The sequence below is a fragment of the Chamaea fasciata genome, unplaced genomic scaffold (genome assembly GCF_029207755.1).
Source record: "Chamaea fasciata isolate MVZ Bird 193981 ecotype frontalis unplaced genomic scaffold, bChaFas1.0.hap1 SCAF_5, whole genome shotgun sequence".
NCBI lineage: Eukaryota > Metazoa > Chordata > Aves > Passeriformes > Sylviidae > Chamaea > Chamaea fasciata.
The window spans coordinates 18,171,788-18,189,279 of record NW_027094090.1 but is presented as its reverse complement, the minus strand read 5'-3'; the positions used below and the strand labels follow the sequence as shown (position 1 = coordinate 18,189,279).

The following is a 17,492-nucleotide window of genomic DNA, read 5'->3' as shown; positions in this document are numbered from 1 at the left end:
AGATGAGTTCTCAGTTGCTGCATGTTCTTTGTGTAGACTTAAAAATGTTTTCCTCTTCCCTCAGTATTAGTAAATGTATAAGTTTTAGCTTTTCTAGGTAACACCATGTTCAGCAAGAACTAAGTCCATTGGAAAAATCATAGACTCACAGAAAGGTTTGGAGTGGAAGGCTCCTTAAAGATCATCTAGTTCCCACCCTGCTGCCATGGACAGGGACAACTTGCACTGGACCAGGTTACTCAGTTCCCCACCCAACCTGACTTTGAACACTGTCAGGTATGGGGCATTAACAGCTTCTCTGGGCAGCCTGTTCCAGTGTCTCTCCACCCTCACAGTCAAGATTTTTTTCCTGATATCTAATCTAAATTTCTTTTCCAGATTGAACTCATTGTTCTTTGTCTTATCAGTACAGTTCCTGATGAAGAGTTCCTCTCCATATGAGAATTTCTTGTGTCATCAGCCAAAGGAAACGTGGTGGCTCTCAGGACAGTTGTAGAAAGAAAGGTTTGGTAGAAGAACTTTCCTACCAGAAAGTTAAGAGAAACTTTCTATGTCAGAAAGCTAAAAATTTTGAAAGGAACACTTTCTGTCTTCAGTTTTTACTGGTTGATGGAAACCAGTGCATCATGCTCTTTTCGACTTGCCTGGACCTTTTAATCTAATCAAGGTGTATGTTGTATGTCAGATAATAAATAGGTTAGGGCAAAGGAGAGTTGTCATAGCTATTAAGCTGTAAACTGTCTGCCAGCATTAATTTGCATAAAAGTGTCAAAAAATTGGAGGCTTGCTATTAATCCCCAAGCCAGACTGCCATTCAGAAAGGTAATGTATGTGTGCAGAAAAAAAAAAGGCAGACAGGGTGCTCTTGATATTTTGGATCACATCTGCAGTTTGACAAGTATTTGCGTTATATGGAATGAAATTGGTAAAACAGATGATTCAGGTAAAAAAAATTATTTTATTTGAGTGCAACTGCACCTTGAGGTTCTGCCAAATACTTAAGTGTCTAATAAACGACCCTAAAACCTGCTGTAACATTATTTTTTCTTGCTGTATTGAAGTTTCTTGACCCACCCTAGAACTAGTACGCTTTGTTGATTTAGCTTTCATCCAGCTCAGTTCCCCAGTTTCTTAAATTATGTGGTTACATAGAGCAAAAGAGCAGGCCCTGAATGTTTGCAAGCAAAGGGAGGACAAGCCATCTACTTCTGGTGATTTAATTTTGGTTCTGAAAAACAGCAGAACTGAAAAAATAGTACAGCTAAGAGTTGGGTTGCATTTCCATGCCTGAGGTTTATACTCAGAGATGAAGGGGTTTAGGAGAGCAGCAGTTAGTGGCAGTGCAGACTTCTTATTTCAGTGAGTCTCTTGAGAATTTAAGGAACTAAAAATTATTGAAAATATTAATATTCTTTTCGGTCAGAATTTGCTTCGAACTATTCTGACCCCAGCAGTTAAGGGAAAGGGAACTGGAAGTTTCTAGCTCCAGTTTTTAGGTTGTTGTTTTTGTTGTGTTTTGAGTTTTTTTTCTTACTGAAAAGAGGAAAGAACTTATTTCAGTTGCTATATTCTAGTGCAGAAATAGTTGATATTTTAAGTATTTTCAACTACATTGAAGTCAGAGATTTGACAACTAAGTTTTACCTTTACTAAGTATATAAAGCAATAAAATACAATGCAGATGACAGAATTATAGCACTGGCAAATCTATTAGGTAATGTTTTTAAGCTTCCAGCTTTTGTAAATCTATTTTTAGAGCCGACTATCTGAAAAATTGCACAAACTTCATTTGGAGGACCTATGGTGCTTCTAAATCATTCTTCTCTTCAGGAATTTATGGGTTTCAGTGTAATAATTTGTAATGTTGTTTGTTGTTCATCTGCTTAGACACTTTCCTTTATTTCTCTGTCTTCTCTATATAGAAGCTGAAGGGATTTACTGGTTTTGTTTTAGCTTTTAGAACACCCTCCAAGAGGACTTAACAAGTGTGTAAATGCATTATTCTAGTTATGGGCAAGCATGCAAAGTTTTGGATATCTCTGAGAGATGCTTTTATAAAATACTCATTTTTCAAATGTAATAATTGTCCAAAGCAGATGTTTCTTTTGTGTACTTGGTACTAATATCAGAAATTCAGTTTCTTTATGGCCTCATTTCTGGTGAATTACCAGTATCATTTGCATCCTGTAAGTAGTATTCTAGTGTCCTCCCTTTTCTTTATGAAAAATAAAGAAAGGCAAACGCACACTCTGGGTTTTGTATGTACAAGTCAATCTAAATAGTGCAAGTATTTAAACATTATTTACTCTGAAAAATGTGTAAATTATATTCTTTCTTCCATTTTCCAAAAGGGTGTATTGCTGCATTATTCATGTGCAGTACCATTTGAAGTTGCTATATTATCTAATAAACAGCTTCTCATTTCCTGTCCTCACAAGACATAATTACTCTGTTTTGTTACGAGTGTGTCCTAGTTCTGCTGGGTGTGAGGGAGGTGGACTGTGTTGACCACATGAGTAATTTGTTTCTACCGGGCTGGAGTTTCTGAAGAAACTGGTGATGTTCACCTAGTTTGGATTTTGGTGTGAAAATCCTGTATTGTATTTCGCAACTTGTTGTATTTCTCGGTTGCTGTTTGCTGTGTTGCTTCTTCTGATGTCAATAGCCATTGTCATAGGATTGCTTTCTAGTTTAGATTTTATTTTCAATTACACCCTTGAGTAACTCTGGAAGATACCCTGACCACAGGTTTTGTTGTTGCAGCATGAAGCTCATGAAGCTTATGAGCAAGTGCTTATGAGCTACAGGACAGTAGTGTGCATACGTTTTGTAATTGTATAGAACAGTCTTATAAAAAGAGGTATGCATTTTTCATTTCATGAAAACGTATTATTTCTTTTCTTAGAGAGAAGATGATGAAGAAATGCAAGCCTTAAAAGAAAAATTGAAGTACTGGCAAAGGCTGCGCCATGACCTTGAAAGAGCACGATTATTGATAGAACTTATACGTAAGCGTGAAAAATTAAAAAGAGAACAGGTAAATGGTGAAACTTTCATGAAGGAAAGATAATTTAAGTATTCTCACACACGGTATTTTCAGTAGAAGAACAGCTGCATTTTTAATCCTTAAGGTCAAGTGACATATGTGCATGCTGTGTACTCAAACTATTTAAAATATATAAAATTTTCATAGAATCATAGAATGGCTTGGGTTGAAAGGAACATCAAGGATCATATAGTCCAACCCCTCTTCAATGAACAGGGACATCTTCAACTAGATCAGGTTGTTCAAAGCCCCATCCAATCTTACATTTAATTTTTCCAGGAAAAAGGCATCTACCACCTCTCTGGGCAACCTGTTGTTCCACTGCTTCACCCTCATTGTAAAAAAATTCTTCCTTATATCTAGTCTGCACCTATCCTCTTTTGGTTTAAAACTGTTACCCCTTGTCCTACAGGCCCTGCTAATCAGTTTGTCCCCATGTTTCTTATAAACCCCCTTTAAGTACTGAGAGGCTGCAGTAAAGTCTCACTTGGGCCCTCTATTCTCTAGGATGAACAACCCTATTTCATCCTTTCTTCAGAAGAGAGCTCCACTCTGATCATATTTATGGCCCTCCTCTGGACTGATTCCAACAGCTTAATGCCCTTGTGATGGGGGCTGCAGAGCTGGATGCAGCAGTCCAGGTGGGGCCAAATGAGGGTAGAGTAGAGGGACAGAATCACCTCCCTTGACCTGCTGGCCACACTTCTTTAGGTACAACCCTGGATACAGTTGACTTTCTGGGCTGCAAGTGCGCACTGCAAGCGCACTCATATTGTGGTTTTCATCCACCAGTACTCTCAAGTTCTTCACAGGGCTGGAGCTGTTCATCCCTCAGCTGATACTGATACCGGGGTTGCCACAACCCAGGTGCAGGAGGACCTGGAACCCCCGGTCTTGTTGAACCTTGTTGAACCCCATGAGATTCCCATGGGGCCCACTTCTTGAGCTTGTCTGAGTCTTGATGGGATCCTAGCTTTCAGGTGTGTCAGCTGCACAGTCGATCTTGGTGTCATCTGCAGATTTGTTGAGGGTGCACTTGATCCTTTGGTCTTATGTCATTGAGGAAAATACTAAACACTACTGGTTCCAGTACAGACCCCTGAGGGACACCACTCATTACTGATCTCCATCCAGAGTCCAAGCCATTGGATGCAGCCATCCAGCCAATTCCTCACCTATGGAACAGTCCACCCATTGAATCCATCTCTCTTCAGTTTAGTTTTAGAGAGAGGGATGTTGTTGGGGACCATGTCAGAGGCCTTAGAGAAGTTCAGACAGATGACATGTTCCTTTGTCTGCTGATAGAATTACTCCATCATAGAAGGCCACTAGGTTGCTTAGGCAGGACTTGCCCGTGGTGAGGCTCTGCTGGCTGTCCTGAATCACGTCCTTGTGCCCTGTGTGGAAGCTTTGCCTGGTGAAGTTATCCGTAATGCACTCCAGGAGTCTCCTACAGCTTGTGCTACTTTTCCAGATGTCAGAGTGGTTGAAGTCCCTAGCAGGGCAAGAGCCTGCAAAAACAGTGCCTGGAGGAATAAGGCTTTGTCAATAGGCTCTCCTAGATCTGAAATAAATATCAGCCACAGGGTTCCTTCTCTCACCTTGCTGTCTAAGCTTTCAACTTGCTCATGGCTTTTCTTGAGACAACTGTTTGCAATATATTCATTTCTCAATTTAGAGGGCAACCCTGCTGCCCCTTGGTATGCTCTTGGCCCTTCTGACCAGATTGTAGCCATCCATAGTCACACTCCAGTCATGGTATTCATCCCACCAAATTTCAGTAATGGAAATAAGGGCATAGCTCTACCAGCACTGTGACCTCCAGCTCGTTCTGTTTGTTGCCCATGCTGTGTGCATTGGTATAAAGAAATTATTTAAGAAGACATTCCCTTAGACTTGGAAAAACTGATCTCTGAACAACTGTAGATGATTGGATCTATTCAGGTTTTCTCAATACATGTCCTTATACTTAGTAGCCCTTCTATCCTTCTGTCACAAAAAAAGCAAAAGTAAAAGCTGCGTCTGGAGTGCTAGAGCATTCTACAGTTATCATTGCCAGGAGAAGAGATTTGAGGAAGTGATAATGCGGAAAGATAAAATCTTTTATGAATATTCTGAATGCAAAATGTTTGCACTTAGGGGTTTTTAATGGTCTTTATTTGTAAAAACACCATTTCATTTTCACTTATGCAAACTGTGAGTGTTCATTGCAAGCTAATATAAATTGTCCTTCTGGAGTGCTTTCTGGAATTCTAGGCATCATCCATGTGCGTTCACTTATCACTTGCTTTACACATGTATTATTATTTATGTGCATGTATTTTCCATATGTGTGTTCACTTATACTTTATTTACATGTTTATATTACATATATGTACACACATATTTAATCTTTCATTAAGAATTTACTTAAGCCGTAGCAAGACTGCTTCATTGCTGGTAACTCTTTAAATGACCTTTAAATTAAACTGCAGAGGAATTAAAGTAATGTCAAAAAAAAAAAGAAATTCTAAAGGATATTTAAGTATTTGAAGATGTTGATTCTGTTTTTGGAAATAATATTCTTGGAATTTATGTAGAACATTGTCTTTCCAATTACTCTTTGTTTTGGTCTTATGTAGCCTATAAATCAGATTCTCTTTTTAAACTTCGAACATAGCAGTACAACTGAAATTTAATCTGAAATGTTACTTTTAAATTCTTACTATTTTCACATTATTGTTGAATTGTGAAGCTGTTATTATGCAGCATCTTAAAGAAACATTTAAAATTGGAACAAAATTCTTGCATATAAAATACAAGTTTGAGTTCTGGGAAGCTGGAGTTGAAGGAATGAGAATTATTTTTTCTTATAAAATCATTAGCTGAAAACCTATGTCATGTAAATGTCAACTGATGATATTGAAAGTAGTACTTAACTCATTTACTTAAATGTGTTGATATTTTATATCTTGTCTACAATACTGTACTATTGCTGCTAAACAACTTTAATTCAACATGTTAATGAAGAATGCTCAGTTGATAACTGTTACTTCTTCAGGTGAAGATTGAGCAGGTTACTATGGAACTTCAGCTTATTCCATTCACTGTACTTCTGCGATCAGTTCTGGATCAGCTGCAGGAAAAGGATTCTGCTCGTATATTTGCTCAGCCAGTGAACCTGAAAGAGGTATGTTTGCAGCTGTGTTTCCCCGTGTTTACATGTGGCTTGGTGGCATTTAAGTACAAGAAACAAGTCATTATATGCAGAGTTAGAAGCAGTGTTACCTTTTAATCTCTATTCTGATTACTTATAATTAACATTATGAGTTATGGTTTGCTGCTATGAAAGCCTTTTTATGTTTGTATACCAAAATAATTTCTGGGAAATACTTGTGTGGAATGTTGGGTACATACTGATACTTTTCAATAAGATGATTTTGGTAAAGGAAATTCGAAGGATATCAAAAATTGCAATACAGGTACTGTGTTCTTACTTGAAGGTGAAACTAGACAGAGTATACGTGTGTGTGTGTGCATATACTGCATGCACATCTGTTTATTGTATGTAGAATCACTAAAGTTGAAGAAGACTGCCAAGATCATCAAGTCCAGTCTTTGACCTAATACCACCATGCCGACTAAACCATGTTGTGGAGTACCACACCCATTTGTTTTGAGCACTTCCATGGACGGACCACTTCCCTGCGGAGCCTGTTCAATTCTTTACCACCCTTTCAGTGTAGAAATCTCTCCTAATATACAACCTGAACTGCCCCTGGTGTAACTTGAGGCTGTTTTCCCTAGTCCTATCACTCATTGCCTGGAAGTAGGAGTACATAAAACCACAGAATTCCCAAGAAAAACTAGTTTCAGCATCTCTTAGTAGAGATCAAACTTGTTACCTTAGATGCAGAATATTGTAATATGTAAACTTCTGTTGGCATGCAAGTGTTTGCAACATCAAGATGTGCAATTTGAAGTTACATTTTTAATTTCTCGTATTGAGGTGTTAAAAAGTATGTTTGAAAAGTGTATCAGTTAGTAACTAATGTTACTTGGTCTGTAATAAGACAGTTTTATCCATTTGTGTTTTAAATATTTGTTCAAAGGTTCCAGACTATTTGGATCATATTAAACATCCTATGGATTTCTCTACCATGCGAAAACGGTTAGAAGCTCAAGGCTATAAAAACCTCACTGAGTTTGAAGAAGACTTCAATCTGATCATAGATAACTGTATGAAATACAACGCAAAAGATACAATATTTTATAGAGCTGCAGTGCGGTTAAGAGATCAAGGAGGTGTGGTTCTCAGGCAAGCCAGGCGAGATGCTGAAGGAATTGGTTATAACAATGAAACTGGAATGCACTTATCAGAACGGCCTAAACTTGAGTCACCCCAGCCTTTCTCTTGGGAAGATGGTAAGATGTTTCTCAATTATTTTTGAAAGTTGCATTTTTCATTGCACACAGTGTGTATGTTCCATACAGATGTTCAGGACTGTTGCTGTTCGGTTTGCTAACTAGATTTCCCACCCTCCATTAAAAACATTGCTTGAAAGAGTTCTGGTGTTTCTATTCTACCAGATTTGTCATTACACGTAAGTGCTGTCTGGATTCTGATTTTGGCAGTGTCAGAGCCTAATACAACAATTTAGGTGGAAAAAGTTTTTGAGTGCTTTCTTTCACATGATTGTTTATGTTTGAAAGGCATGGAAAAGTAATACCAGTGTTTATAAACTTCAGCATGTTCCTAAATGACCTACTCAAAAAATCAAGCATGTTTGTAATACTGGGAATTAAATTTTTTTTTTGACATACATGTGAGTTTCTAAGGTCTGGCAGTGCAGGAGAATCATTAACATATTTCTTTTATAACTATAGTTTTGTCCTTTTCTTCAACAAGAAGGAATTCATCTGTTAGAGTGGAAAAGATTAATTATGTCTTCCTTCTCACCTTGTACTTCTTGACTCTACTACCTAGTTTTTTTGAACAAAATGCTGATTAAGAAAAAGAGTAAATATATTGTAGGAATTAACTTCAACATTTCTGACCATAATCTAAATAGGTTTTTGACAGGGTTGTTTTGGGTTTTTTTTTTTGGCATGCCAATTCAATTTTTTTCCTCCTGTTGGTATTACTATTCTGAGAAACATTCTGGGAAATGCTAACACGTTTTCAATTGTACGTATTTTGACTTCAGTGGATAGGTTACTGAATCCTGCAAACAGAGCACACATGTCCTTGGAAGAACAGCTGAGAGAGCTGCTAGAAAAACTTGATCTCACCTGTGCAATGAAATCCAGCGGATCAAGGAGCAAAAGAGCAAAGCTGTTAAAGAAAGAAATCAGCATTATTCGCAACAAACTCAGTCAACAACACAACCAAGCTCCTCAAATAGAATCAGGTATTGGAAGTTTTGAAGAAGAAAGTGCAGCATTAGAACAAGATGGAGAAGAAGAAGGTAAGATTGTAAACCAGGTTAAATGAGTTCTGTTCTGAACTGCTTCAGTCAGGTGCTCTGATGTGAATAATAGTGTGAATTAAAGAATTTGATAAATTAATATGAATTAAGTTTTAAATACTGATTTTAAAATTAATATAATATTTTTAAAATATGAATGTAGCTGCTTTATCGCAACAAGTATTTTAAGAGTAGAATGATCTTCTTAAAAAAACCTTCCTCCATTACTTTTCATGGTAGCAAGGTTTCAAAAAATCATATGTTATAAAGGAAAGTGCAAGCAATCTCATACAAAAAGCAGTCAGAAATGCCTGAGTGGAAAATACCTTTGTACTTTTGGAAATATACTTAAATGTCAAAATGTGTATTAGGGATCGTGTGTGCCTAGGTCAATGGTAGTGAAGACTCTGGCTGTTGTACTGTGCTTGTAGCCTTTTTTATTCACTACTCCAGGCTTTAGGGAGGAGGGTGGGCAGGCTTTGGGGTGGTTCACTTATTTTTCTATTTTAAATAAAGCTAACTATTGATAAGACTTAACAAATTTCACGTTGTAGAAGCAAGTCAGCCATAACTGCTCAGTTCTTCCCCTTTTGCTTCTCTTCCCTCCTCAAAACATTTGTCTCAGAACAGTGTCTACTCTTGGCTAATTGCCATTGATTTCAATGAGAGCAGTGTGCTGGAAGGACTAACTGCATATTTTAATTAAATATCGTATTTGCATTTTTAGCTTTTAAATGAGTTTCTGAGGGGTTTTTTGCTCATTTTTAAATGATGCAAAGAAAATCTGTCACTCAGATAAGAATTCTGTTGACTTTTTTTCCGTATTAGTTCTGAGAAACTAAACTTTTTTCTTTAGGAAAGTTAGGGATGTGTTTCATTTCTGAACTAGTGCATGGAGTAGGAGGAGGAAAGAGCTCAGGAGAAAGTGGAAGCATGGTAATAGATAAAATAGTCTCTATTTGTTGTGGCTTGATGCTGTCAAGATTTTTGAAAGGTGAAGTCAATAAAACGATTGTCCTTAACTGCCATTCAAACAGCAACTCAGTGTTAATTCCAAACACAGAACTTGCTGGAGATTTGAGCATTGGTAGAAAAAGTGTACATGAATCAGCACATTATCTTCTTCTGAGGCTTTTAAGTGTTCCCAAAATGTTTAATAGTTTGGGTTTTTAAAATTTGGGTATTTTTTAATCTTCAAGTGATGGTGGTATTAAATATAGTTCTTTAGGAATGTGGGGTTTAGCACCTAATGAATCCACAACTTTTTTTATTTGTAGCTTAACATTTTGTATGCTTCAGCCTTTCGCTTCAGCTATTTTTTTGTGAAAAAAGTCCTCCAAAGTAAGCAGTAGTGGTTTTCTTGTATTTACAGTATGCTTTAAGAAAAAAAACATGATGAAAGGCACAATCCAGGGTTGATTGGTATAGTTGTTATGATTCTGATCTAGTGGAGAGTAATAATAATTAGTTCAAATTTCAGTTCTCAAATGGAAGGTGCATCAAAGAATAAAGAAAAAAAATTGCCCAAAAAAAGATAAAAAAAGTATTAAAAGCCTGTGCCCAGGATCTGCAGGAGCTGACTTTGATAGAACTGTGACTTACCCCCTTGCAATTCTATTTCCAGTCTTTGATCATGTGAAAAATGCAGTACCAGAATAACCCCTTGAAATTTAGGGTTTATTTCTAAATAATTCTCAAGTGGTTTTATGTTCTTTAATCTACCTATGAATGTTTTTTAATTAGTTGTAAGAAAATCAGAATTTGTTCACCAAGAAAGCCACCTTGGAGATTCTAACATACAGGATTTTTAAATGGCTGGTAGATTAAATCTACTTATCTGACTGTACATTTCATTCTGTGGTCTTCCTCAAATATTAGTTACCAATTCTAATACCTGTGTGCCTTCAAATGATGAAGCACAGTCATGCTGTATTTTAAAAACAGGTATTTTTAATATGAACTATGGTATTGTTTAATTAAACCTTAAACAGCAGGGTAAAGATTTTTTTGCACCTAGAAATCATTGATTTCCAAGTAAACATTGCTGGGCCAAAACCAAACAAAATAAACTGCAAGTACAGGACTTAAACATTTGGGGGTTTTACGCCTTTCTTCCAGTGGCATAGAAAATTTAACTAAGTTTAAGTATTTTATGTGATGGCATAAATAGTACATTAGGGTTATACAGTTATTCTAGAATAAGTATTTCCTTTCTTATATTTTGAAAGATTCTTTTGGAAGCTAGAAAGATTTTAACATCTTTTTGAGTTGATAATTATGGGTTAGGACATCCTTTTATGTGTTAGGGAATGCTGCAATAGCACAATGTTTCTTTTCTTTCCCATTACTTGTGAAGAGAAACTGAAAATACTCTTATACACTCACTGTCATATCTCTGTTGTCTTTTCCCAGCATGGATTTAGTGGAATTGAGTGGGACATGATCATATTAAAAAAAAATTAAAATGTGGGGGGAAGGGGCCAGGAGAAAAGTGGTAGAGGGTGGTTTTTCTGGTTTCTCATATCAAATCTGCATTATCAAGTGTGTTATTTGTCAACTAGAGACTATAATCAAGCTGCAAGATTTTGTGGGTGTTGGGTTTTTCTTCCCCATTTTTATTACGTTGGTTTTTTTTTTTGATAGATGAAACTTCTGGTCAGAACTGTAAAAAAGCTTTATAAATCATGCCCTTGTGTAGATTTTGTAACACATTTTAGTTCACTCAAATAGAACAGCTTGCAAGTACTTTTTTTTATTGGTTAGCTGATAAAATTTTTCACAGGCAGGTAAGGTAAATACTGATAAGGTGAAATAGATAAAAATGTATATTATCAAAATTTTTACTTGAATGGCAGTATAATTGCATTTAACAGATAATCATCCACCACCCCAACTTTCTAATGACAAAAATAGATTTTGTAGTTTTTAGTTAATGAAACTAACATAACTGCATGAGAAGAAGAAAGTACTTATCCAGGTATAAATTGTTAACACCAGCTATAGACATCTTCTTTTCTACCCCTGTTACATTCCCAGTATAAAAGTAGGAACTACTAACTAGGATAGATTGTTGCTAGACAAGTTTTGGTTTTAAAATGTTATGCTTTGTTTCCAGACAACAATTTATTTGGTGGGCTGCACATTTATAGTGAGTTTTATAATAGACTTTATAACTACAGGTTTTCAAAAATCACATTCTATTTATAATTTTTTCAGGAGATAAATCTCCCCCTAAACTTGAACCATCAGATGCATTACCTCTTCCTTCAAACTTGGAGACTAATTCAGAACCACCAACCCTCAAACCAGTAGAACTCAATCCAGAGCAGAGTAAGCTTTACAAAAGAGTAAAATTTGATAATGAATTATATAGTACTTCCATTCAGAAAGAAATAAATGGACACACTCCAGAACACTTACTTGACAGTAATCTCAATGAGTCGACTGTTTCTGCTGTAGCTGAGTCATCAACTGATGTAAACAGACGTACATCCATTCTCTTCTGCAAATCGAAAAGTATAAGCCCCCAAAAGTCTGCAAAGAACACTGAAACCCAGCCAACTTCTCCACAGCTAGGGACCAAAACCTTTTTGTCTGTAGTCCTTCCAAGGTTGGAGACACTTCTGCACCCAAGGAAAAGATCAAGGAGTGCATGTGGAGATTCTGAGGTTGATGATGAGTCCCCTGTAAAGCGCTTGGATACAGGTAAATGTTTACAAAACTTATTTGAATGGATGCATCTGGAAAGTTAACATACCTGTTAATTTTTAAGTACATGTGATTGTTAATCTTCAAATTTTAGCACTTGAAACAGGTTGTCCTCACAGTTGAGTAGTTACTGTTCAGAAAATTATTACTCATTTTTGTGTTGGCCCTTGACAATTAGACTTATTGAACCAAGTTTGGGTTCTTTAGTTTCTTGATGACACATCTGGGTGTATATGAAACCTGTAGGAAAGATGAATCGGCTGCTTTTTGCAAATTCCCTGTTAAATTACATGGAAACTTGTCATTCCATGGCAAAAATAAGAGGGCTTGTAAGCAGGAGCATGAAAAATACTTGTGCCATGTGTGACTTCATTTTGCTGAGTATTACTCCAAGCATATTTTTACATTATGAAACTGATGACTGTGTATGAGGCACTTTGTATATCCATGTACGTTATGGAAGTGTTAAAATCCCAGTGGATAATGACACTTCGTGTGGTTTTTTTCTTTAGTCTGTGCACTTTAAGTTGAGTTGAAGGTAAGATTATGCTCTTAATGAGACTTCTTTAAAGGATATTTTAAAGAAAATGCTATCTTGATACGTTAGTGCAGAACAGCTCAATACATTAATTATATCTTTTCTTAGCACACCATAGTTCTATTTATTTGAGAAGTTCAAATATACCTTTGAGGAAGAAAAGCAGCATGAGGAAATTGCATAGAGATATTTCCTCAATGTCATCCATGGCCGTTGCTATGACTTTTGTATTACCTTTGAAGTAAATACTCTGTTTTGTTGTCATGTTGGGACCCTTATGCAGGTATCAAAACAGCATGTGAGGATTTTGTCTCTTTGAATGCAAGCGATAGAAGTTTAATTTGAACATTAGGTGTGAAGATGTGCTCCAAAAGCTGGGGGAGATGGGGGTTTATTTGGGGGAAAGGGAAGTGTTGTTGATTTTTAGGTTGTTTCATTTTTGTTCGGTGGGAATTTTTTTGTTTTGAATAACAGGATTTTTTTGGGTGTGCGCTGGTGTGCTTTTTTTAATTGGTTGGTTGGCTGGGGTCTTTTTGAGTGATCAGGTTAGGACAGTAGTGATTCTAATGCTGGAATCATAGCAGGAGAAAACAGTCCGTAAGATTTACAAGGGGAGTTATCTTTTATTTATATTCTTGGGGTTTTGTTTGGTTTGCCTGCATGGAAAGCCCCAGCTTCCATTCATTTTCCTGACAGCTTGGAAAGATCATGCAAATTTGATCTGGTACTTTGGTTCTGAAGTAAGTACCAAGGGAAGGCAGTGTGATAATAGAAATGAGTTAATCTTTATTAATAATATAAAAAGCTTTGGTTTCCAAATATCCTAATTTGCAAGTTTATAATCTTGATAATTTCATTATGTACCGATATATAGATTGAATTTTATCACACACAGTGCATCATTTTGTGCTAGATCACACCAGGAATTAGTACCAATTCATGAAATTTTTATGTTAAACATTGTGAGTTTTTTCTTTAAGGGAAAAAAAAGGTTTTTATTTTGTAAGAAAACAAACTTAATTCTTAAAAGGTAGCAACAAAACCAAAACCCACCAGATTTCTGAATGCATTTAAATTCAGCCATTTTTCTTTCCCTCTGTGGGGTTAAGTGTATGTAAAGCAAATATGCTTTTGATTATCTTCAAAACTAACAGCCCAGTTCCAGGAACAAAATCCAGAAGTTAAAAGGTTTTCTATTGTTATTTTAAAACAAAATTATATAGTCTCTTCCTGAAGCTGGTAAAAATAAGGGGATTTAAACTTGTGTACAACTAATACTTAGGGGATGTTTATAGTTAGAATTTGTAGTTGTTCAAGGAGAGTGAATTGAAACAGTTTAGCCAATGAATATTCACCTGAAAATGCTCTAGCTATGCTTGAATAGTGTCTTGTGTTTTAAGCATATATGGTTCATACAGATGTGGAAGTTTATCAGATCTTATTCCTTTGATTAGTCTTCCTGTTTGCAACCAAACATTTTGCTTTCACACAGGAAATTTTATTCCTCATGTTATTTTCAAATTTGTGTGTCCACACTAATTTAAACAATTTGCAGTTGGCAGCTATCTTGAGCTACAGGTCAGCAGGAAACCAGCACAAATGTCAGATACTTACCAAGATTTAAAAACAGTTGAGATTTTTTTGTGTATGCAGCTGGTATTGATTCATGCAGATGTCTGTGTTATGATAAAAATGCATTAGGTAATGTATACAGTAGTACATTCTTTCCGTTTGGTTATTTTTTACAAAATTTATTCTCATGCTGTAGGTAAAAATGTTTTTATTCAGTAGAATCCAGCAGAGCTTTTCCTTCCAAAGCCATCCAGTCATAGGAAAAGGCATGCAACAGGCTTCTTGTGTGAATTGACATGAGTTAGCAGCTTTCTGGGAAATCCCTGCAGTTGAAACTGAATTATTGTTGCTCAGTTTTCTTTGAATGGTGTGAATATTAACTATCCTTAATTTTGCTGAATACAGAAAAATCATTAGAAGAACTTTCCTTAATATACAAAGCATTAAAATTTTTAAGTTGTCAAGAGCTGTGCTGTCATATATTTTTTCTTTCTTACCTATTCATAGCCAGTATGAGGGTTTTTGACATTATTTAAGGATGTCTTGTTTCTGTCCCTCACTCTTCAGTCTCCTCAGTGTTTCCCCCTTTCTTGGCACTCCGGTATTCTTACATGATGAAGCTCAGAGGAAGACTCTAAAAGTTTATTTGGTTGAGTAAAACCACACCTGCCTGGTTGTTTCATTATTCTTATAGACTGCTTTTATTGTGCTCTCTTGACTTACATTTGAGGTTGATGTTTTTCCAGTAATTTTCAAGAAAGACTTATAGGATCCGCTGACACACTCCTTTGTAAGTGTGGTGTCCCACATGCTGTTGGTTTTTATACACAAGATTACTAAGATGCCAGCTCTTTTTCAGAAATAGGGAAGTATTGAACAACATGAGTTAACTTTCACGGAGGACTGAAAGCAGTTCATTTCAATACTCTGACCTTTCATATGGGAATCTTTAAAATACGTGAAGCAGGAGTATAGAGTAATCTTAAATTTAAATTTTCTACTGCTCTACTAGGACATTCACAGAGTACATCAGTCTTTGTAGTTGCTATGTAGAAAAAGACAGCTGCATAGTGGAGACGTGTTCAAAAATTTCTTATACATACTTGATGTATTTTGGGTTTGCTTCACATGGTATCTAGCAACAATTTCCTAAAGAAGATTTTTGGTTTGCTTAGGAAATTTTGATGTCATCAGAGATTGATGTATGATTCTTGAAGGTTGGGCATGTCCAGTCTTAACTGTGACAAGTTCAATGACCTTTTCAAAATACCCATTGTATACTTACCTTGCTCTTTTGTTACCAAGCTGAATCCTTTTTGTCAGAGAAGTATTTTGTGCAGTTATTACATCAGAGAAAAATGAAACATTAATGGACAGAAGGTAGATTTTACTGACCATTAAAAATCTGCCTGTATCAGTTGTGTATAAGTAAGACAGCAGATGGAACAAATTACTATTTTAAGAAACCTTTTTTAACATTGTAAAATGCTAGATTATGATGAGATGAAATTTGCCTGTGTACTTGGTGTTATTCATCATCCCTAAGCTTTCATAAATTTAGATTAATAATTCACAGTTACTGTTACAGTACTCCTTATTTTAAATAGGAACTAAGTATTTAAAATACACTATCCTAAAAAAACCACTGTAACTTACCATAGAATCAGGATTTCAGATAGTGACTATTACAGTGCAGTATTTTGTGTTTCTATTATTTCTTGTCCAAATGCAGTAGTAGAAAATTTCGGTGAAGTATATAATTTACTTCTGCTTCCAGCTACACAGATTTTCTCAAGATACTGAAACACATGTAAACGAGTATTTAGAATATGGATCACTGAAGTAGAATATTCACACAGTAAAAAGCACAGAGGGGGGAATTTAACATTTCTTAATACATACTTCACATGCAGTTATGAGTGCACAACAAAGATTTCATATTAAATCTGTTAGTAAATATTGGGCAGATTTTGGTTCTGGTGCATTCCTGCAGAATGATGGCAAGTAACCCATATATGAATTCATTTGCCTTTGATGGAATTTAATATTATAGTGAGAACCGCTACTACTTAATTTGATATGATAGGGGTAGACTTTGTCTGGAGTGAAATGGAACACTGTTTATTTTTTTAATTCTTGAGTACTTGATTTCTGTTGAATCTTTGCCTCTCTGGAACACAGGCCAGTTTGGCTAGAAGTCAAGCTTCATAGGTACACCATTCAGTTACCATTCACTAAATAGAGGAAGTGAAACTAAAACATGCTTATCTAAGAAACTTATGTCCTCGAAGTAAATAATAAAAACTCAAATAAGGGTTCCACAGCATAAAAACCCAACAAATTGGTATAATTTCTCTCCTGGTCAGCATAGACAGGAATGATAGTACGTGTGTGTGTGTGTGTGTGTGTGTATATATATATATAATATATATATAATATATATAAAATATTCATTAATCAAGTGCAACAATTTGACTGAATCTATTGACAGATCCACAGTCCTGGTTTGTTGTGTTTAAATGCATAGTGATTGTTTCATGTGAAGTCTGATTTGAAATTTAGTTATTTGTTCACTTAATGTTGTCCAAGAACTTTAGCTGCCTGACTGCAGGAGGTTTGGAAACATAAAACATTATAAGGTGAATTTGCAAACAAAGTATTGGAGTTTGGTAAGGCCTAAAAGGAGTTATTCCTTGGATTGTTAAATTTGTCAGTGTAGAGACACGGGGACTACAGGAGTCTGACTGTTGAGTTGTCAGGATAAGTTTGGTTAATTGGTTTTCTAGTTGGTTGATTGGCCACTGGGAAATATAAGACCATATGCTAAGAAAATAAAGCAAAATAAGGAGAGAAATTAGGAGGATGAAAAAAAAAAAGAAAGAACCCCTCTGCATTTCTTAATTTCTTTTTGTCCCACTCAGACTTTTGACAGGAATTCTGCCAGTCCTATGAAAATTTCTGCCAGTTTAATTTCTGGGAGCATTATTAGAGCTAGGGGAGAGTTTTTGTAATACACCTAGAATAAAATAAGTGCCTAAGGCAGAAAGATGGGAGGGGAAACTATTTTATGCCAATCAACATTTGCAATGGCTTTTAAGAAACTAAATGTTCTTTCTGGTTTTCTTTCATGTAAATAATCATAGTATTAACTTCCTGACTATGAAAACTCTTTTTCCTATTT

At 35.8% G+C, this 17,492-nt stretch overlaps 1 protein-coding gene across 9 annotated transcripts in view; it reads left to right on the top strand.

Annotated features, from left to right (window-relative positions):
• Window positions 1-17,492, top strand: part of BRD1 (bromodomain containing 1) — a 68,211-nt gene that overhangs the window by 30,925 nt on the left and 19,794 nt on the right. For 6 of the 9 annotated variants that reach the window (XM_066182945.1, XM_066182943.1, XM_066182942.1 and 3 more), the window contains 5 exons: window positions 2,906-3,037; window positions 6,087-6,215; window positions 7,138-7,450; window positions 8,233-8,493; window positions 11,710-12,198. In XM_066182945.1, coding sequence (XP_066039042.1) covers window positions 2,906-3,037; window positions 6,087-6,215; window positions 7,138-7,450; window positions 8,233-8,493; window positions 11,710-12,198 — 1,324 coding nt within the window. The remainder of the gene's footprint in view (window positions 1-2,905; window positions 3,038-6,086; window positions 6,216-7,137; window positions 7,451-8,232; window positions 8,494-11,709; window positions 12,199-17,492) is intronic. The other 3 variants (XM_066182948.1, XM_066182947.1, XM_066182950.1) reach the window with 2 other exon arrangements.